The 23,704-nt window shown below is 41.5% G+C and overlaps 1 protein-coding gene across 5 annotated transcripts in view; it reads right to left on the bottom strand.

Moving 5' to 3' along the window:
* Positions 1-23,704, bottom strand: part of LOC105481967 (glutamate ionotropic receptor NMDA type subunit 2B) — a 442,762-nt gene that overhangs the window by 210,387 nt on the left and 208,671 nt on the right. For 4 of the 5 annotated variants that reach the window (XM_011741769.3, XM_071072181.1, XM_011741782.3 and 1 more), the window contains one exon: positions 2,346-2,944. In XM_011741769.3, the coding sequence (XP_011740071.2) occupies positions 2,346-2,944 (599 nt within the window). Of the gene's footprint in view, positions 1-2,341; positions 2,945-23,704 lie in introns of those variants that run through there. The other variant, XM_071072182.1, reaches the window with a different exon arrangement.

The raw sequence follows: 23,704 nt of genomic DNA, 5'->3' as shown, positions 1-23,704 counted from the left end.
AAGTAATGCAAAGACTGAAGCCTGAGGAATCTGAGGAATGAAGAGCATAAGGCAGGTAAAGGAACATCAGCACCTGTGTTTGGTGGGAAGGGGCATGCTGGAGAGTAAGTTTGAGGCAGAGAGAGAAAAGAGCTGAAAGCAAGAGAGAGCATGGTGTTTTCGAAGAACTAAACTAAGTTCAGTGTTGCAGGAAGGTAGTATGCAAGGCAGAGAAGAGCATGAGAGAATTTTGGAAAGACTGGCAGGGCCCATGAGGCTGAAGGCTTTATAAACCATATTCAAGAGAATGGACCTCATTATAGGAGCAATGAAAAGTCCCTGAAAGGTATTAAGGAAGAGAATGACAAAATCACATTTTTAGTTTTGATCACCCTGGCTGCAATATAGATTGAAAATCAGCAGAACTGGGAGGAGAAAGATCATGTAAGAAGCCCTGCAGTAATGCACGTTAGAAAAAATGGACTGGGATGTTGTAGGAGAGATGAAAACAAGAACGGCATTCCAGAGGTGTGGGGGTACTAAAATCCAGGGCAAACAGTATGATTGACTATGAGGTGTCAGGGATATGGAACCAAGGGCATCTTGGAAATTTTTATTTTAGGTAACTTTGTAATAGGATATATCATTTACAGGCAGTGCAGATTTGGCTAGGAGAGGATGGGAGACTAGTAGGAGAAGAGTCAGAAGTTCAGCTTTGGATACTGTGAGTTCTAAGTGGCCATGGAATCCAAAGAAACATATCTGGCCACAGCTAAGGATACAAATTTAGAGCTCAAGGGAGAGGTTCCAGCCAGAGATGTCACTTTGGAAAACATACAGACATTAATTGTATCCTTGGGAATGGATGAGAAAGAAAGAGGGTCTAGGACAGAACCCCAAGAAGTGCCCATATTTAAGGGATGCATAAAACAGGAGTGTGCTAAGGAGCCCCAGATGGAACTGGAATAGAACAAAACTAAAGAGGTAGAAGAAAAACCAAGACAATCTGTACCAAGCAAGGTGCAATACCCAGGGACGATGGATAGAGCAACATCTGGAGAGTTCATGATGGAAGAATATCAGGATTGAATCACAGATATAGCTACTGTGAACCTGGTTTGAGTTTCAACTCTGAATTGAAGCTCTACTCTACAGACTGCAGTCCAGCTCCCTTCTAGAAGTTACCCATGCAACCTCCACTATATGTTTTTCTAACATCCCAAGTATACCTTTTAATATTTTATTTATTAAGCTAGATGGTGAGTACCTGAGTATGCACTAAGTTTTTCTGAATACCTTTCTGTACGTCTTAATACAATTAAAAATAACTTCAAATGGATGTCCAAAACATTGTTGAATGAAAGAAGTCAAGCTATTGAACAGCAAGTATACTTATATTTCCATATATGTAACATTGTAGATTTATACCCATATAAATGTACACGCACAGAGAGATATCTAGAAAGATGTTCACTAATTATTTCTACAATGATTATCTCCAATTAATTGGATTTAAGGTCATTTTTATTTTTAAAATACACTTCTTTATGTTCTATTTAGTTTGAATTTTTGTAATGCACATACATAGAAGTTTTATACAAATAGTAAAACCACAAAAGTGTAGTATAGAATCTTCTACCCCATATAGTCATTTATTACCCTACGGAGGAAGCACTGCAGTCATGGCTGGGTTATGCAAGGTGAGGTCTTGCTAAACAAACCAGACTAAGAACAACCATAAAAGCCGCCTCTACAGCAGCATCCTCACCCTTAAAGGCAGAGGTTGGAAAAGCAAAAGAGACAAAAACCAAGCCTGTTTCTTTAAGGGAAGAATATCCTTCATATGACTACAGATCCACATAACCTGTTCTTCAATCTTTCTACAATACGGCAACATTCGAAAGGTAAGTGGACTGGTCCTCCCTTATTTGTAAGTTTCCTGCATCTTTCCTGGTGATCAAGTAGTACTTACAGATCAGAGAGGCCTAGGTTCAACTCCAAACTGACCAGTCACTGGCAACATGACTTTGTATAATTTATGCCTCCAAGCCTATTCTCTTGTATTGTAAAATAGAAACAATTGTTAAAACCTGACTTATAGAGTTATTTTGAGGATCAAATGAAGCCAAACGTGCAAAACCCTTAGAGTAACACCTAACACATAATAAGTGCTCAATAAGTGAAAGTTGTTTTGGCAAGGTGGGATCCAAAACACTCCCCCAATCATGACCAATTGCCATGCCCAGGGCCAGGCTTCAACCTGCTACCATCTTGAACTGTTCTTCCTGCAGTTTCTGAACTTCCAACCCGTCTTTGAAGCTCCCCTCTCATCTCCACCATCAACGCGCCCTCTGTTCCACACTCACCTATTTAGCATATTGGACTGGTAGATTCTCTTCTCATGGGTATTGTAACAACTGCTTTTGGGCTCAGGGATGAAGCTGTGTTCAGACAGCATGTCAGAAGCAGCAGTGGTGATTATGGCAATTCCATCTCTCACTCTGGCGGGGAGGCCGTAGTCCCATTCATCATATGATACAGAGATGAGCCCAGTGGGGAACTCCGCAGGCACTGTGTCTGTATCCCCTGCCACCAGACTGGGCACGATCCACGTGTAGCCGTAGCCAGTCAGCCCTACTGAGTTGGCCACTTCAAAGATGTAGGTGGCTTCTTCCTTGGTACAGTAAAGAAGAATGATGGGGCTTTGAAGTTTCTTGAGCTGATTCTGGATCTTAGAATCTCCATCGTCCAGGGACATGTCCAGTAGGAGGACTTCCTCTAGCTCCCAGCCCACAAAGCTATTCTCAATGGTGCTGCGGATCTTGTTTACAAAGTCCTGGTAGCCAGGGAAATAGGTGGTGACGATAGAAAAGATGTACCAGTCATATTCTTCCATGATGTTGAGCATTACGGAAGCTTGCTGTTCAATTGATGGGCCAAACTGGAAGAACATGGAGGATTCATCCTAGAAAAAGAACAGGACAAGAAAAGGAAGAGATAAAAAAATCAAACCAAAGATGGTAATGGAGATTTTGAACCAAGTGGGTACAAAGATTTGTGTTCATTACTTATTATTTATATAATGCCTTTACAAGTTTGTATTTATAATAAATATTTTAAAATATTTAAATTACAGACATTTATAATACCTTTCTTCCAAAAATTGTCTCCTAGACTTTACAGAAAATCAACCTAGGTCTATACTTGCCTTGTCTGAAATCCTTGGGGTTACTGCCAGAGCCTAGGGAAGCTTCCCAAAATCAAATATGTTAATATTTCTATAGCAAAACATATGAAGAATCACACAGTGTAGAATAAAGGCTCTAAACGGCTTCATGTCAGTTCAGGTCAGGTTTTGTTGTCAAATGAGCTATACAAACACAAATACAGATGCTCATACAGACATACACATACATACTTTCCATTTTTCAAGGCTTTTGGATTTCTTCCTTGTGAATGTGTATCACTCAGTCACAGAGTGCATAATCCAAAAATGTCATTGATCTACACATAAACCTATCTATGGAGGTGAGATAAGCTCAGTGGTCCAGAAGGTGAATGGTACTCAGGTACAGACATCAGGGAGAAGTATATGTAGTATGAAATTGGATCAGTATATATTCTATAAACATATAAATGTTAAATTAATATCGCATTTATTTTTCTCTCTAACTTCTGCTCTGATGATAATATATGCAGAAAAGAATAAGGCTCAAACAGTATGTCTAAGCTGCAAGTTAAAATTATTGCCATTTGAACTCATATCTGATTAAGCTTTACTTCAGACATACAGAAGACATGCTCTTTCTCTGACCTACAGGACACCACAGATCTTGGTTTGACCTGGGCATTGCACACACACTCCACTGTCAATTCTGAGCATCTTCTGATTTCTCCTTCCTTTCCAGGGAGAAGCCATTTTAAATGTCTCCCATTTTAAGCTGTGTTTCACCTGCTGTTGTGAGATGTCAAGCCCTGCATTTTATCTCTACCTTTAGCTAGATGAATCCGAAACCACAAAATGAACACCCTCTCAGTCTTGCCCTCCTCTCTTGACTATTTCCCCTGATTTCCTCCTGGGTAATGGCATCTCTTTCTTTGCTCTGTGCCCCCTATCTTCTATCCCATGGCTCATCTCCATTTTATAGCAATCCAGGCTAACAAAACTGTGTCTTTTTCTACGGGGCAGTTCCTTCTCATCCCCCAATGAGAGCTTCAAAGTACAGTTACAAGTGACCTGGGCTTTTAAACAAAATTATATAGTGGTTTCTTAGTTCAGGAACATATTGTTGCGCAGCTGAGAAATTGCCAAGCATTTCTTCGGCACCCCTTATTGAAAAAAATACAGACTGGGAAATATCCAGCTGGTATCCAAAAATCCTGATTCGGCAGTGAGAGCTGCCAGCCCCCGGCTCTGCCTGGGCCGTTTGTTCTCGCAGCTTGAGCTTTTCGCGTTTTACACAGGATACCCAGAATGAAACCCAGGATGCTTGGTCATATAGAAGTAATTTTTCCTGCTAAGGGTGAAATGGTGCTCACCAGCACTCTTCTCTGAACTTAAAGATGCAGTTGAAGGGGAGCTTCATAGGATCATGTAATTGAGAAAAGCAGGGAGGGTAAGAAGGGTGAGTAGAAAAAAGGGAATGAATTTAAAATAGAATAATTATATCATGTGTATCTATTCCAAACCCTGGCCAGTCCCTGTTCCGAGACTTCTCCTAATACATGAGTACAACTCTTAGGCAAAGCTGATCTTGTTGATAGGTTATATAACACAGTGGGACTTTGGTCAGAATGTTTGTGTCCTCCCCAAATTCATATGTTGAAATCCTAACTCCCAAGGTGATGGTATCTGATGGTATCAAGAGATGAGTGAGGCCCTCATAAATGAAATTAGTGCCCTTATTAAAGAAGCCCCAGAGAGCTGCCTTGCTCCTTCCACCCCGTGAGGACAGAGCAAGAAGGTGCTGTCTATGAGTCAGGGCATGAGCCCTCCCCAGGCACCAAATCTACTGGCACCTTGATCTCAAACTTCCCAGACTCCAGAACTGCGAGAAATAAATCTCTGTTCTTTCTTTTTTTTTTTTTTTTGGAGTCTTGCTCTGTCACCCAGGCTGGAGTATAGTGGCGCAATCTCGGCTCACTGCAACCTCCACCTCCCAGGTTCTAGCAATTCTCTGCCTCAGCCTCCCGAGTAGTTGGGATTACAGGCGCCCCCCACCATGCCAGGCTAATTTTTGTATTTTTAGTAGACACAGGGTTTCACCACCTTGGCCAGGCTGGTCTTGAACTTCTAACGTCGTGATCCACCCGCCTCGGCCTCCCAAAGTGCTGGAATTACAGGTGTGAGCCACCGCGCCCACCCAAATATCTATTCTTTATAAGCTACTCAGTTTATAATTAGCCCGAAAGGACTGAGACAAGTGGGAATCTGGGACAATACAATTTTATTCCAAGAATTGTCAGTGGCCTACAGAGGACGACGACAGGAAAGGAAGACCAGCAGCAGGGTGACACCCCTAGAATAGCTGTCACTTTAAAGAGACACCCGTTTGTTTTTCCTGTCATGCTTCCAGTTAAAGAAAAACTGGGGGATTCCAAAATAAGAAATATTAATACATGAGCTTCCACAAGCCCAGTGGTTATAGCAAAGTGAAGAAATGTTCCAATCTGCTTCAAGATGTACAAGCTTGGGATGAAAGGCATCCCAGCGGCAAACAAAGCAGGTCCACCCATTCTGTGATAAATGAACAGATCTTATCACAAGAAGGCCCTTGAATAGATGCAAAGTTCATGTGCTGTGAAACCACAGCTGGCTCAAATACATAGCAAGAGATACAAAAGCCATGAGGGTCCATAGTAAATGGGCTCATGTTAATTAGATTGAATTTAAAAGAAAACCAATCTATTAAATACCGACTTGGCCCTCCCCTCTGTTAGGCTTCTCTTAATACTGTCTCTCCCCCAACTGCAAATGGCTTGTAAAGACACTGCCAGCGGCCGGGCGCGGTGGCTCACGCCTGTAATCCCAGCACTTTGGGAGTCCGAGGCGGGCGGATCACAAGGTCAGGAGATCGAGACCACGGTGAAACCCCGTCTCTACTAAAAATACAAAAAATTAGCCGGGCGCGGTTGTGGGCGCCTGTAGTCCCAGCTACTCGGGAGGCTGAGGCAGGAGAATGGCATGAACCCGGGAGGCGGAGCTTGCAGTGAGCCGAGATCGCGCCACTGCACTCCAGCCTGGGCTGGGCGACAGAGCGAGACTCCGTCTCAAAAAAAAAAAAAAAAAAAAAAAAAAAAAAAAAAAAGACACTGCCAGCTACTGTGTGAAGGAAGCCAATGCATAATGAGAGTGAGAAATGAGAAAAATTAATATGGCTCCATCATCTCTCACTACATCCTTATTGTAACTTCTAGTTCTAGTATCCTCCACAATCTGATCTTTTTCCTGATTCCTCTGCCCCCATCAATGCCCAGCTCAACCATTTTATTTTGCCAGGCTCTTATTAAATAAGGATGCTTTACATGACCATTTTACCTGGCACCCAAAGGAGGCTAATGAAGCCAAACAGAAGTCAAGAAACAGAATAATAGCTTGGGCCAATGTTTTCTGGTATAATGAGTAGTCCAGTTACTATTCATTTAGTTGACACATCAATATGGTATACAGTGATCAGGAATGAGACAGCTCTTTTTCAGTAAAACTCTAGGCTAGCTATAAGTTGCAAATGGTGACAGGCTTTGCAAATTATGGCTATAGCCACAAATCAAAGGGCAATCTTCATGTGTGCATAGAGTGGAAAGGACTGGTGGCCACACATTCATCTTTGCAGGCACCCAGCATGCGCTATGATTACCACAAGTCATCAAGGATGAAGGACAGAGATATAATTCTGTTTGCAGCTCACTATGCTTCCCCACTTACATTTTTATCTCCTAATGTCATTACAAAATGTTGACATGCAGGGGTCCTTGGAGCAGTCTCCTCCTAGTGAAGAATCCCAGTCGAATTTATTACCCGAACGTACTCCTTCAACTCACCTCAAGAACATCTTTAACATATTCCTCTATAAAGGGCCACCCTCACAGAGATGAATAAGCAGCACAGGGAAGGTAGAATTGTACACTAGACCCTAACAGTCTAGCACCATAATGTGGGGCCCCCATCACTTTGATGTTTGTGGTGTTTATTTGCTAATAAGAAGAAACAAAAAGAGGTGCTTTTTCATCTTATTATCTGCCTCAGAAAATAATTGTCTAAAAAATTAGCAGTACATAAGATTCCCCTTCTGCATCATCCAGATCCCTTATTGATCCACTTCAGAAATAAAGGATTAAGTGCGCCAGTGGCTGGTAGTGCCCCTGGCAATAGGCTTCCACCCAACACCTTTGGGGACTGTCTCAGCTGAAAAAGCCCACTTCCCCAAAGCCGTGTCCCTTTCCTGGCGTAAATGGCACTGAAAACCTGGCTGTCACAGGTATAAAGACCTAGTCTTCTTGCCCTAACTCTGGACAACTCCAAAGGGTCAGTTTATCTTCAGAATTCCCCCAGAGGATTTCTGGAGCTTCCATTACAACTGCATCACACCTATACTTCTCCTGTCCAGCCTTGTCCAATCTTCCCTTCCCGCTCATGGTGTTGATCTCAAAAGCACCCCCTAATAAAACCCCCTGCACACTAACCTCAGGCTCAGAGTCTGCTTCCCTGGGAACCTGACTCTACCCATTTCCCCCTTTTCAACACCGAAAAGAAATTGCTTCAAAGAGAACATATCTATTTTCAAATACTGAAATGACTTATTTGGTAGACAGACAAATCTTTGCTCATTAAATTCAGAGGAGAAGAGAACTGGGAACAAAGAGTAGAAGTATTAAAAGGCATTATTGGGCTCAATATAACAAATGCATTTGCAAAAATTATAGGTTCTTAAAATGGAATGGGTCTCATAAGGTAGTGAGCTCTCGGTCACTGTTAGCATTCAAACAAGAGCTGGATTATTATCTAACAGAGGGTTGTTCCCCAGTACATGGGCTGGAAAATTTTATGATTATCCTTAAGACTCAGTTCAAATGTCAGGTCTTTTATGTATGTCATCTTTTCTAACTTGCCCTAGTCAACTCAGTTCTATCTCCCCTTTGCTTTTATCACATTTTATACATGCCTCAGTCATCATACTTACACAGTAAACATGCCTACTTGCCTTATCCGACTAAAAATGTTTCTCAGGACTACAAACTATACCTTGTTCATCTCTAGATCCCTAGCTGACACATGACACGTTTTTCTAGTGTTCATTGTATTAATGTTGTAGAAGTTTTGTTTACTGGGTGTGAAAGTAACTGAAATGAATTTGATGATCTCATCTAGTTTCAATTTTTTTTTTTTTTTTTTTTTTTTAGATGAAGTCTCACTCTGTTGCCCGGCTGGAGTGCAGTGGCATGATCTTGGCTCACTACAACCTCTGCCTCCCAGGTTCAAGCAATTCTCATGCCTCAGCCTCCCAAGTAGCTGGGACTACAGGTATGCGCCACCACGCCCAGCTCATTTTTTTGTATTTTTAGTAGAGATGGGGTTTCACCATGTTGGCCAGGATGGTCTCCATCTCCTGGTGATCCGCCCGTCTCGGCCTCCCAAAATGCTGGGATTACAGGTGTGAGCTACCGCACCCAGCCTCGTTTCTAATTTTTATGCTGACGGCACATATCTACCTCATAGAAATAAAGCACGCCTGAAAAGTTATACATAAACTGTGCTTTTACAAAATGTGAGGGGATCCCTATTGTAGCCAGCCAGACTGACAGAAAATGCTATAGTCACTTATTTACATCTCTTTGTAGCAAACTCCTTGAAAGCAACATCTATACTCATTTCTTCTAATTCCTCTTCTCCCATTCTCATCAACTGACTCCAATTAGACTTTCAACTCCACCACTTCACGGAAACTCCTCTTGTAAAAGGCAGGTGACTTTGATATTGACAACACCAATGTCCACTTGCAGTCCTCCTTATCTACCAGCAACATTTGATGTCCTTCATCCAATCCCTGCAAGAGTCTGCTCAAGGGTACCAGTGGCTCTGTCTCGACGCCCTAGTCTAATGCTCAACAAATAAGGATGTTCTTTCGTAAACGTAAGATGTTATTGTCTACCCAAAACCATCAAAGGCTTCCCAGTGTACTACAAAGAACTAGCCAGCACCCTTGATTTGGACCCCCTATTGGCCCTCGGGTCCCAGGCCTTCACTCTGCTCCATGCACTCTGATCTGTCTTGAACGCGCGCACACATCGTTGCTCCAGGCCTTTGCTCTAGCTATTTCCCCTGCCTGAAACACTTTTTCTCCACCTATCCAGGTATCACACATGCACCTCTTCCACATCTTTACTAAAATCTTGCCTTCCCAACGAAGTGCTCTCAATCCTGACCACACCATGGAATGCTGAAGCCTGTCCTCACTTGTCATAGGCATGTTTGATCCCCTCGTCCAGCTTTGCTTTTTCTTTTTCCCATAGCATCTCTCAACAGACGGACTACATGATTACTTATTTGACATGTTTATTATGAACTCATCTGCCTCTTCCTAATTAAATGTGAGCACCAGGAGGGCAGGGATTGGTATCTGTTTGTTCATTGCTATAACCCAGCACCTAGAATTGAGGTCTGGCCCACAGGGTGCTCTCAGTAAATATTTGAATTTTTTTAAATGGGGTCATGGATGCTGCAACCAGATAGCTCTCAAATCTAACTTGTCTTTGTTGGCTATCCAATTGTGATTATATTTTTCCAGCATCTTAAAGTCTTTCATATTATTCAAATCTCAGTACTGTATAATATCATAGGGATTTTAATCCTGTTAGGACACTAGTATAGTTTCAGATTAAATCAATCTGGTTTTCCTCCTAGTCTCTTTCCTATTATATTGATAAAGAAAATTCTTCTGTTCTTCTAAATTCAGTTCTTGAGGAGGATCTGTGTCTGAAAAAGTCTAGAACTGTTAGGCTTTCCTTGAGACTTTCTCCACCAGATTAAGGAAGGCAAGTGTAGAAATGATGGGCTAAGAGGCCAGGGTTACCCAGCTGTCCTGAGAAGTTCTGAGTACTCCATCTTCACTTCCACATTTAGCACAGAGTAGGAGCAGAATATGGGAGACAAAAAAATCTCTTTCTTCTCCCATAATAAGGGGAAATACTTTCCTCTACTCATCAAATCCTCAATGATCATCTCCTTTGACAACTAGAAATTCTGATACCACACCATCACTTTGTTCTGGTGACTGAGGCTGGAATTAGTTCCTTAGCATGGCTCTGAATAGTGTCAGAGTTTTGTGAGCAGTGTCTTGCAAGATAGGATAAATTTCTGATGTTCTCCAGCCTCACCATTAATCAAAAACATCATGACTGAAACACACAATGGAAGCATATTGATATAGAATCATGATCTTTCCTGCCTGTTAAATGCCAGACCCATTCTTTTCTTTAAACCCTTGCACACAAAGGAGAACATTCTGAGTTTTCAAAGAAATTCAAGCAGATCTGACAGATTTAAGAGCCACTCTGGATAACTACACAACTTCCGCAGAAGCCAGCATTCTTTTTATTATTTGTTCTTTCAGAAGATAATTGTCCTTTCTACTTGAATTTGGCCCCATTTTCCTCCCTGACTGAGTCTCTCTTTGGATGTGCTTTAATCACCAAATTTAAGCCACAGTAGAGAAACAAACTAAAGGTGTTCATTCACTCTGAGAATGTCTACAAGATTCTTGATATTCTAGGTCACAGAGACAATTTTATGGCCAGAAGAAAGCAATAGGAAGTGTAATAAGAGGAGAAGGAACAGGCAGATTCCCCATCACTAAGATATCCAAATTAATTACAGAATTAAAGTAAGGGAGGCAAAGGGCCTGGAGGATAGTAAGAGCACTTCGAGAACGTGTTTGTGCCCCTTGGTAAGGTATCAGGACTGCTAAAATCTTAACAAGGCTGTTTCATTTCATCTTAAAGTAAAAGTCCTTTCCAAGGCCTACTCCATTATGCAAATCAAACCTACTCTCAGACGGACTGACTTGCATTTTTATTAAGAGGTGCCTTTCTATAAGAGAGCAAGCTCTCAAGTTCAGCAACAACCGGGTTCTGTGACTGAATAAACATACTTTTGAATAAACATACTTTTAAGTAAACACAATGGAAGAAGACAGGAAAACAGGAAAGGTTGAAAGAAATGAAATGAATAGAGACAAGGTATGTACATATTGAACTGTTAATTAAGTAGTAGGGTTATCAATATCACACTTAATTTATAAAATCAAGTGTGGTCAACACAAATATAGATCTGGGAATTTATAGAATAAAATGAAAGGCATCATAAAATGAAACCTAATAACCAAAAGGAAAAATTGATCTTTTTTTTTGGAAGGGAGTCTAGCTCTGTCACCCAGGCTGGAGGGCAGTGGCGAAATCTCAGCTCACTGCAGCCTCTACCTCCCAGGTTCAAGCGATTCTCCTGCCTCAGCCTCCTGAGTAGCTGGGACTACAGGCGTGTGCCACCACGCCCAGCTAATTTTTTGCATTTTTAGTAGAGATGGGGTTTCACCATGTTAGCCAGGATGGTCTTGATCTCCTGACCTCATGATCCACCCACCTCAGCCTCCCAAAGTGCTGGGATTACATGTGTGAGCCACCGCGCCCGGCCGTCATTTCTTCATAGGTATGAAATACTAAATCCAAAATTGCCTTATCTCATCAAAATCATCTTATTTAACCTTAGCTGAAAGGACAGCATCTACAAAAGAACTGTGATTATTACTAAAGAGCAGAGTTAAGTGCAAGCCAGTGATGGCACTTGACGTACTGGCGCATTTTTCAGAGCAAAGATGTTGACATTTGTCTCAAATAAATTAACATTCCCATCTCTTCAAACACATTTGATCAGAACATCACGTTCATATACCAAGGGGAGCAGAGAAGCGGAAGGGTAGAAAAGGCGTGTTTATATTTGATTAAGCGATGAGTGCTAGTGCCTCATATGTTGCTGAAAATAACACAAGCACTGGTTCTAGATACAGTGATCTTGCTTGTGCACATGGGTCTCTTCAAGGGATCCCTGGGAAACAAAGGGCTCTTTGCCTTTCTGTCCTAGCTCCATATGGAGTGGGAGACTAGGCATGGCTGAGTTTAAAATGTGGATCAGTCATGCTTGTTTGGCCACAGATTAACAAGCCATTGTCTCCAAAGGCTAAATCCAGAAAGAAGTTTTCTGAGAAAGCTTTCTCCCCCCACCCCCCTACCAAACATCCAGCAATGTGTTTTTCTAGGTCTCTAGATTGGAAAACTGATCAGTACTTCCTCACATATAGCAAAGTACGGCTGTTCACAATCAAAGAGGCTTTGAATTTATTCACATCTCCCAAAGCAATTTGGTCCTCCATCTAAAAGAGGCAATGCATTTTGAAGGGCTCCAGAAATGAAAATAAAATTGCATAGAGGCAGATTAAAAAAAAAAAAAGAAATCTTCAACAACTTGTCAGCACCTGCATGTCCCAGCTTCATTCAACTATAAGACTTTGAACTTCAGTCACTAAGTACTGCCTTCTGATCTTTAAACCAGGATGGGCCAAGTACTGTCCTCACCAACACCATCTTCTAAAGCTGGCTGGGCTGCTTTAGGCCCAGGATTTGGTGAACGGATTGTGAGCCTGGCTGGGTGCAGACATGGTCACCCAGATGAAGCCTGTCTTTTCGTGTGCCTCCCACATGCCCAATCCAAAGGACTAAATCACTTCCTCATGTTCTGATTTTTATTCCAGTCTCCAGTGGATGAGGACCCTTATTCAGAGCCTCCAACTACATTGGACAGTCCATGAGAAGCTGCCTAAATCTTTGATTCTGGGCTTCCTATATCTACAGATGCCAGCTGGGGTCTGATACATCTACTCTTTCCTGTTCTATATGAGATGATTAGGCCATTATTAGTGTCAACACATCTATGCTGCCTTTTTCCATTACTACATCAAACTCCTATATACCCACACTAGCCTGAATCCCACCAAGGGGGTTATCTGCTCTTAAATAGGGACTCAGAGCTTGCTGACCTCCACCCTGTGGCAGGCAACCCCATGGCAGGGTTAAGTCCAATCTTTCCCAGCTTTCTGACCCTCCCTAGACCCTGGCCTGCAATACAAATTGTGTTCAGTGTTTGACTGGTTGCATCCAAGTTTATTTGAGATTTTCTTAGTTTGCTTTATACTGAAAATTGCTCTCCTTTTCCAGAATTATTCAACTCCTTCTTTTACTACGGCTCATTTATAGCTGCTGGTTATTAGCACTAAAAATGGATCTTTAAGACTTCCGAGTTTCTAACTGCTTACCTTCACTTTCTTGATCTCTAACTCTCCTGGGAATGGACATGTGAAGTTTCATTGAGAGTGCAACATAATCCACTAGGATGGATGCCCAGCTCCTAACCTCATACAGGGAGAAACACACGAAAACTATTTTTCTAACCACACAATTGTGTCCACAGTCCTAGAAAACAGCCTATCCTTTTCTCTATCCATACAAAAAAAAAAAAAAAAGGATATTAGTTTAGAAAGTACAGAATGCTAAGGATTCAGTTGCCAACACAGCCAAGAGACACTCTCTCTGGCCCAGCCCATCCCCTCTGACTTACCAACATCCCTGGAGCCCATCTTGTCCCTGCTTGCTGCAATCAGCACTGCAGCCCAGGCTGTGACCTCCTCCTTCTTTGCCTCCCTTTTTCCACAGTCCTAATTCCACAGATAAAGACCCCATCAGAATGCTCTAACCAGCTAAAACCATTAGCCCAACAAGTGTTGCCATTCTTCCCTGTGGGAACTTGGGGAGCTGAAACGCTGTTGCTATCTCAACTTGACTCTGGGAGATGGGCCAAGCCAGGAAAAGCAGCAGAAATCACTTATAGGAAGTACCAGCGTCGATGGAAATAAGAATAAATCTTTCCCAGAAATAAGAACTTGGCAATTTACTTGGCAAGTAAAATAATGGGCTATTTACTCATTTTTATTTTAAAATTTGTTTATTTGTTTGCTTTCAAACCACATTCAGTGGTCTCCAACATTTCTATCATTGATGGCATTTCACCTGGATACTTTTCCTCTGGTGGAAGTTGACAAGCAGACAAAGAGGTCTTCGAAAGAAAATGTCATTTGTTATTTCAAACAGAAGGAAACTCAGGGCTTTATTCTTGCCCCCACCGTCGTCAGACTCTGGAGTACACAGTCACTGTTATAATCAGATACTAGTACTTATTAATGGCTAATCTGAATCCTTCACAATGGGGCCCCTGCCTATAAATGAATCATCCCAGACAAGTATGAGTGCGACATGCAGTCTCGTTATCTTTAGAATTGGCAGTAAATCAACTCACCTGAAGCTATCAGGCTCACATCGGCCAACTGTGAATTCTGATCCACGCTAACAAAACAAAATGGGGGCATCCTTATGGTGCAGCAATGACATTTTGATGTTAATTCGGTACTGCCTAAAGGTGCCGATCTGCTCAGCTTTTACAAGCACAGATGAAACTCTCTGTTAAATGCCAGCCCAAGATCTCAAAGAACAGACACTAACCAGAGTACCCTGAGAACACATTAGTCCAGCTCATAGTAGGACCACAACTAAACCAGTTTTGTAGAATGTAAGTGAAACTAGATTATTTTCCAAGTCTTCAAAGAAAAGCTCACAATTTTCTTCAGTTACGTAAGCTGGTCAGTCCAACAACCTGACTTTCAGAAATTCATCCCCTTGTCTGTCTTGAGTCCATCATGCTGCAGATTAAGCTCTTTGGCTCTCATGCTCTCCTTGGTGGAAGGCACATGATAAGCCCTCAAAAATATTGTCAGTATGAACAAAACTGATGTCAAGATGGATGATGTTTTGTCAATACCTTGCATGTACAGATTATTACTAAGCCCACTCTCAGTCTTTTCTTCCTGAGCCTAAACAATCTCCCTTTCTAATTCATTTCTTATAGTTCTTATGACAATATTCACTGAGTGCTTAGAGCAGGCTCCGTGCTGTCCATGCACTATGTGAATATATTCTCATATTCCATTGCAGTAGGCCCTGATATTTTCTCCATTTTACCAATAGAGAAAGTGAGCTTCAGAGACATGAAGGGACTTGCCCACGGTAACTGCTGGAAAGAGAACCTATGTAGGTCTGGCTCAGGGTGCACCCAACAACCACTGCAGCATACATTCTCAAATTTCTTTTATTCATCTCTGTAGCTCTCATCTGAACTGTCTACACATCCTTGTTTCATTAGGAAGCACAGAGTGATGACAGTAGTCTAGTAAAAGTCTAACCTCTGCCTAGTATATTACAGAGATAATTTTCATGAATTCCTTACGCTTCAATCCCATGCATCTATCCACTGGCACTGCTAACTAGTGATGGACTTGGTACACATTATTACTCTGTGGTGTTCTTCTACTGGACATGCATACAACTGATTCTTTGTAACATTATTGTTTGCTAATCAATCACATATTTATTAAATGCTTATCAGGTGCTGGAGGAAGTAGAAATGAAGTATAAGCCATCATCATCCTCAGGCGAGCTAATTGGAAGATAAAAATATATAAAATTATTGATGATGTTCTTTATTTAAATGCCAGCATGAAGTTTAGGATATAAGTATCCTAACAATAGTGAGAAGAGAGGGCACTATGTCTGGAGAACTCTATTTTTCAAGCTTCTTTCTACTTATCCCTCTTTTTCCCAGTTCTCCCACTAGTTTTGTGCGGTGAGCAAAGTAAACATCCATGTGCATTTCAATCCAAATGCCAGACTGTGAAAAGAAACATAAGTAACACTGGGCCTTGAACTGTTCCTTGTATTTGTCCTCAGGTGGACAATGAGCCTCTGATATCTACTATCTCAGATAGTCAGGTGAGGGCTAATAGGCATACCATAGAGTATCACGTCCAAATCATAGCTACAGTCTAAATGAATTATACATAAATCTTTTTCCATGATCTACCCAGCCTTTCATTTTCATCTCAGAAGATTAGATTAGTATGACAGGATTTGTCCTTTATGAAGTCAGGCTGCCCAGTTAAAAAACCTTCTTCTCTTCAAATGATTGCAAATTGATTTTGTTAAGATTTTTATTCTTCAGAAAAGCTGGGGGAATGATAATTCCTCATCTCTTCTCTTCTCTCAGTATATTTGATTTCTTTACACTGGCCTTTTCCCTCTAGCCGTCTGATTGTTTTAACAATTATACACACTGATCATGAAATCAATCAATTATTTCAGTGTTCCTACAGTAGAGATGATGTGGGCTTTCAAATTTAAATCCAAGCAACTCACAAAAGTAGCCTAATGTTGGCCAGGCATGGTGGCTCACACCTGTAATCCCAACACTTTGGGAGGCCGAGGTGGGTGGATCAGGAGGTCAGGAGAACGAGACCATCCTGGCTAACACCGTAAATCCCATCTCTACTAAAAAATACAAAAAAAAAAAAAAAAATCAGGGCGTGGTGGCGGGCACCTGTAGTCCCAGCTACTCGGGAGGCTGAGGCAGGAGAATGGTGTGAACCTAGGAAGCGGAGCTTGCAGTGAACCGAGAGATCATGCCACTGCACTCCAGCCTCGGGGACAGAGCGAGAATCCGTCTCAAAAAAAAAAAAAAAAAAAGGTAGCCTAATGCCAAATTTTCCTTCTCCAGTTCAGTTGACTAGTTCCTGTGCTCCATTCATTTAAACAGACATAGATGACTACCTAAATGCTATCAGCTCCCAAAACGGCCTCCATGTCTATTAAAGAAACGTATTTTTTTTTTCCAATTGTCTTACTGATGAATCAAGAGTATATTTTAAAGGCTGCTTTTATTCTTGGCACTATGACATAAGTGGATATATACTAGCAATGGCACCCATGTGTATTCACAGTATAAACAGCAACATAGTTTCTCAACTTTTGCCAAAAAAAAAAAAAAAAAAACAGCATATTATCTGAGCTAGAGGTATTTCCAGGTACAAACAGAGTAAGGCACAACGTTTTTGTCTGTATGTTGGTGCTTATTTTGGTTATATATGTAACAATTTGCCAACAGAGTTACCAGATCACGGGTTAAGTTTGCAAGTTAGCTTCACACAGATGAAAGATATCTTGGTTCATAGGAAAATGTCCTCTTTTGTTCATATTTTTGAGTTTCATGAAGGTGCACAGGTTATCAAAATTTTCAGAAGAGTCCCCAAAAGACCTCTCATCAAGAAACTCCATAGTATCAGTAACCTAGTTACAGTAAGTTATTAATATTGAAATCTTCCGTGATGGAGGGTAAGTTTGTCTCTCCTTAATTCTCTCAACTTCTTAATCCTTTCCTAATGTAAGGGAGAATAACCTCAGATTACCCTCTCTGTTGCTTCACAGAAAGGTAAAATTTCTCCTGCTTTCTTTCACCACAATAAAACTCTTCAGCTACCTAATTGGCCTTATTTATTAAATATGCACCAAAAGAGGATTTTCACTTTGCTCAGTGAATGCCTTCTAAAGTCAGAATTAGTTAAGCTTCCTTCTTTGATATGTCAAGTCATCATATCCATCATGCCCAATTTTCCTTTTAGATTACCTGCCCTGGTTCACAGCTTCAGCTCTTCTTTGCATAACATAAGTATTGTCAGTCAGAGGTGGGTGCCTGGCTGAAACAGACCACCTCGAAGCTGGCCAGTGCCTGCAGTCTGGGCCTGGCTAGAAAAATGGGCCAGAACCATCAGACCCTCTGTCTCTCTCAGAAGTCTGAACCAAAACAACTGGAAAGAATGGCAGGTCTTTCACCTACAACATGAAACAGAGTAAGGGCCATGACAACCAAGGTCATGGGCACTGTGAAGTAATGAGGAAGCAGAAGCTACGGGATAGCAGGGGATGCCTGCAGTAGAAAGGGAAGTGGCTCAGATGCAAGTGGAAAGCAAAGAACCCAAGATCTTCAAAATACAGACCATATGTCCCTGAGGGAGACCCAGTAGGAAGCCAGCGGGGGAGTGGTCTTAGTTCCTCCCAGCTTTCCAACTCTAGACACAAATATCCTCGTAGTAAATTGCCTGCTATTTTGTTTTTATTTTGTTGGTTGTTGTGCAACAACTTAGCCTTTGCTCCTGCTAATTGAAAGAACCTAATTAAAAATAAGCAGGTAGCTGGGCGCGGTGGCTCACGCCTGTAATCCCAGCACTTTGGGAGGCCGAGGCTGGTGGATCAGGAGGTCAGGAGATTGAGACCATCCTGGCTAATACGTGGAACCCCGTCTCTACTAAAAATACAAAACATTAGCCAGTCATAGTGGCGAGCGCCTGTAGCCCCAGCTACTCAGGAGGCTGAGGCAGAAGAATGGCGTGAACCGGGGGGGTGGAGCTTGCAGTGAGCCGAGATTGTGCCACTGCACTCAAGCCTGGGTGACAGAGTGAGACTTCGTCTCAATCAATCAATCAATCAATAAAATAAACAGGTATAAAGGCTACCGCTAGTTACTATTTCCTTGTTTTTACAGTATCATTCTTGGATTTTATTCTATAGCTTCCCATTTTCATGAGGCAAACATCTGCCTCCACGATGTTTACCTTGCTCAGAATGAAACAGAGCTAGAGCTAAGGTGAGAGTCAGGTTTAGTCCCCTGGCGTAAACAGGGGACAGAGCACCCTCAGTAATGCAAGGTCACTCACACAAGAACCCTCCCACCCCCACCCAAGTCCCTTTTCTTATTTCCAATTCTGTTTTCGTCCCCTGTCTGGTTGTAATATTCATTCAAGTGTGGCTTTTTTTTTGTCACACGTTCTCAAGATGGATGGCGAGCTCGCCGCATTCATACCCAGCGCTTCCTGCATGTGCTCCCAAGTCCCCAGGCACGTCTCTGGAGCTGTAAGGGTATACATTCACAGCATTCCTCCATCTGTTCTTTCATCTATCCAGCCACTGGTGTTTATTCAGTATGCAGCTCATGGTTAACAGAGAATTGGGCATAGCAAGCAGGGACAATTTACTTGGAGATAAAGTCAAATCATACACTTGAAGATTTATAGTTTGCTTGGAGATTAAATACTGTTTGCATCAGCAAGCTGAGTAATAGATGCTAACAAAACCATATCCCCTTCACAGGCATAGGAAGGGTTAATCAGAAGTTGCTTACAAACGTGCCCCCCAAATAATAAATAAGCAGGTAGATGGGGGCTGGTATCCCAGATTGTGTGGGGGATAATCAAAGATGAGTGAAGCTGCATGAAACCCTGGGATGGGTGGCTGCTCCACATGTCTGAGCTCACTGGGACTCACACAAACCTCCAATAGGTCCTGAGGAAGGTTCTTTGTGTAATATCAAGCAGATGTTAAACTATGAGGAAAGTTAGCTATTTATTTTATTTGAACTTCTATTTTGTTTGAGTTTCTGCTAATCTTTATATGGCTCTTGGTTTCTAAAATTTTCACTACATCCAGTTCTCTGCAGCTGCAAGAGATGAAATTTCTCCTATCTTGCTCTGCTCTCTCAAATACTTTATCAATGGGTCTTGAACAAAGGCCAAATTCACCAGTATTCAGCTTTTCCTCATTGTACATAAGGTTGATCTGCACTTTGTTCAAATCACGTCATTCCCCACATCCTTAAGAATTTTGGATGAAAGAACTGGCTCTGACCATCAAGGTTACAGCTTTGTTTTTTCCAAATCATTGGATGTTTCACATTGGCCTATGAAGTGTCCATGATCAATTCAAAAGAATTTAATGTTCATTGACACTGACCAAGTTTGATTCACTTTGAATGTATCAGAATATGACAAGGTAAGATATGAAGTTTACTCTCTGTAAAATGGTGGTTAAGCGGTTGTCAGAAAGACTAGTTTCTGAAATATTTAATAGGCTTCACAGAAATTTGGTGTGTGAGGGGGGGTTGCAGAGTTACTTGTTAGCACAGATTTAAAAGTCAAATAAACATCAGTTTAGTCCTTGGTATTAGCATCTCAACACAAGCTGCAAAGAGAGGTAGATATGTGCTATTTATTCCTGAGAATAATGGTCTAAAGATATTCTGTAATGGACAGGCCCTGGTGTGTGTTGTTCCCCTCCCTGTGTCCATGTGTTCTTATTGCTCAGCTCCCACTTATGAGTGAGAAGCTGGAAGCCATCATCCTCAGGCAATTTATTATGAGGATATAGGTGCAGAGAGTTGGACAGCTGTGAGGAACTAAAGATATTCTGTAATGGATTCTATCTGACAAGAACCAGGGGCACCAGCCTCCAGAAACCCCTATAAAGTTTTACTCCCCGTATTTCTTCTCCAGGTGCCTCAACTTTCTGAATGATTTTGACAACTGGTTTCTGCAGCCACCATTTCACAATGGCTTCTAAGTAACTGATATGGTTTGGCTATGTCCCCACCCAAATCTCATCTTGAATTGTAGCTCCCATAATTCCCACATGTTGCAGGAGGGACCCAGTGGGAGGTAATTTAATCATGGGGGTGGGTCTTTCCTGTGCTGGTCTTGTGACAGTGAATAAGTCTCACGAGATCTGATGGTTTTATAAAGGGGAGTTCCCCTGCACAAGTTCTCTTGTCTACTGCCATGTAAGACGTGCCCTGCTTCCCCTTCACCTTCTACCATGATTGTAAGACCTCCCTAGCCATGTGGAACTGTGAGTCAATTAAACTTCTTTCCTTTATACATTAACCAGTCTTGGGTATGTCTTTATTAACAGCATGAGATTAGACAATACAGTAAAAACCTAAAATTTAGACTTTCATCTTGATAAACCCACACAGTTTTACAAAGAAAGGTTTAGTAAGTAGCCAAGGTAACAAAGCAATAAGTTCAAAATAGAGCAGAAGCATATTGCTGCTATATATATATTTAAAAAAAGAACTAGATTTGGAATCAGAAATTTAGATTCAAATCTGAATACTTAGCTGTGTGCTCTTTGAAAAGTTATTTACTGTATCCAAACCTCATTTTCCTCCAGAAAATAAAAGTGTTAATTCTTAGCTCATAGAACTGTAAAGATGATTAAATGAAACACTACATAAGAAAGTCCTCAGTACAGTGCCTAGCACACAGTAAGTTCCCTGGTTCATTAAGTGTGAATCTATTGACCACATATTATAGCCAAGAATATAAGTGAGGATGAGTTTCATTTCATACTGGCTTACAAACTGGTTACATTGTTAAATTCACTGTCACTTTCATTGTCCTCATGATCTAAGCATCAGTCATATCTGATCAAAAACACAGCTTCCAGTTTGACTGGTCCTTCAATGTAACCTAGAACAGCATGGGCTCCTGAGCTGTTACTTTTGAATATGTCTGAACACTCCACCTCCTCAGGGCCTGGTGTGGGTCCCACTGATTTTTCCCATGACTTTAGGTCATTCACTCAGCTGGATGATTGCTATGATTTCTGGCCCAAGAGAAAATACCTCGCCTCTTTCTTGCTTCTTACTGTGTAGTCAGATGTCTGAAGAATGTTCGACAACCCATTGAGGATACTGATTCCACTGTTCCATAAAACTCATGTTCTTCAGCTATTATTCCCAGCTGCTCACCTGGTCTCAGATGGATCAGCTCCCTCTGAGGAGGTTTGGTTTGTGCCACTGATGGCTCTTTTACTACCAGGTTACCTTCCTTTGCCAGACACAATTCCACTTAAGGAAAACTACCTCTTTCTTCCCATGTGAAAATCTAGATTTCCTCTAGGCTTGTCCAATCTAAGTTCTTCCCCAACCTGAGGAATGCCATCAGCTTTTGTCTCATCTGCAGACTGGTTTGCTTTGAGCATAAAGAAAAGCTAAACCACCCACTTCTCACTCCCATTCATGCCCCCTGCTCAGTCCACAAGCTCCACCCACTTGCCCTGATTCTTTGGGATGATTCATCAGCTGCAGTGTACTCGCCGAAGTATCAATTTAATATCAGCACATCATAATTTTACAATATAAAATTCTCTAAGTACCCACATAAAATAATGCAAAGTAATTCCTACTGATAAAGAAACAGTATTTAAATCATGTCTGCACAGAGTAAATACCTGAACTAAGAGCAAGAAGAGGTAAGGCAGAAGTAAAACTTGAAATTCTGAATATCTGAATCACTTAAGACACAATTCTATCACAGGCAACATTGCAGCCTTGTAACAGGTTTTTTTTTTCTTTTACAAATCAACCAATTTCTAAATATCTTCACAGGCCTATAAAATAATCACATTTCCCATTGCTATTTCTCAAGATTAAAGCCACCCCCTGCTCTACAGCAAATGTATTCACATTTAACAAAGTCTCAGCCTCCAATGCTCTAAGGTCCATTCTCTGGGAGGGTCCAGAGATATCATGGACTATAGGTGGGTGGATTTCACACTCCAACACAATCATAGGAAGAACTCTTGAGCAGACCCAGACCAATGGGGTGATGGGTTGGAGGGGACAGTTAGAACTGCAAAAGTGACCAGTGTTTCCAGGTACCCACCTAGTGACTCACAGACACGTACTTGGCAAGTTCCTATCCATTCAGCAATAAAGGAACTGCATTTGGAGGCCTATATTTCCCCCAAGTCTAATTTTTTTTGGTTTAAAGTAGCTAGCATGTCCTTAGTTGAGTGTGTTCATGCATATACCTGCACAATATTGAGTGTTTATGTATAACCATGCAGAAATGAGTCATCTCAGACAGATCTGTACATTCAGAGCTACACATCTGTCAAATATACCTGAGGGGGACCATGGTGCCATGGCACCTAACATTGTCGTAAAAGCAGTTGTTGTCTGCCTCTTCTTTAAGGTAAACACAGAGAATCACTTTGGAACAGAAGTCTACATCTTCCCAGAAGTGCTCAAAGGCAAACAAATGCCTCTTTTTCTGGAGGGGAGTAAAAGAAGACTTTTGGGGTATGACAAAACTATTCTTCTTGGTATGGGCACACTGATTTCTGGAGAAGAGGAGGAGAAAAGCAATAAGGAGCCAAGGATTCTGTTGGGAAAAGAGAGACCGATACTCCAAACCCCTTCAATATTACTACAAATTCTTCTGTTGATTGATACAGTTCAGACTGAGACCACGGACAGCAAAGGAAAATGGTGGAACATTCCATGAGACAGTGGGGAATTTGAGAAAGAATCCAGCTTGACATAATACCTCTATGACTAGAGGTACATAGAGGGGAACTAGTTTCACACAGGATAAGGCTGAATCTGGAAGTCCTTCCAGACATACATACCCTAGAACAGTGGTCCTGCCTTGGGAACACTGGGTAAGCAAATGAACCAACTTAAAATATTGCAAACCTAAGACAAACCAGAAAAATATGTATAACAGGGTCTAGTACTGGACCACTCAGACTGTCCAATTCTCTCTTCATCTGAGGTCTAGAAGCAGGCTGACACATGGCCTGAGTAAACTCCTAGAGCTCTTGAAGAATCTGGTGCAGATACTAGAGAGAACTTCAGAAAGGAAAATTGCTTTTCTGCTCATATGGACAGAAAGGAGTTTTAGTAGTAAATTTTAAAATAAGAGACGTGATTTCTCTTTATACCCCAGCTAATAACCAGTACAAATGGGTGCAAAACTGCTTACGCAAAAGATAAAGATAGAACCACTTTAGTCTAATTTAGATAATTTTGCTAGTGGGTTTTTATCAAAACGTGAAAAAAATAGAAGTGTGATATGGTGAAAGGTGAGCATCCAGATGGTGAACTGTGGCTCATTTTCCTAAT

This window comes from Macaca nemestrina, chromosome 10, assembly GCF_043159975.1.
Source record: "Macaca nemestrina isolate mMacNem1 chromosome 10, mMacNem.hap1, whole genome shotgun sequence".
In the NCBI taxonomy this organism is placed as follows: domain Eukaryota; kingdom Metazoa; phylum Chordata; class Mammalia; order Primates; family Cercopithecidae; genus Macaca; species Macaca nemestrina.
This window is presented reverse-complemented; position numbering and strand designations above follow the sequence as displayed.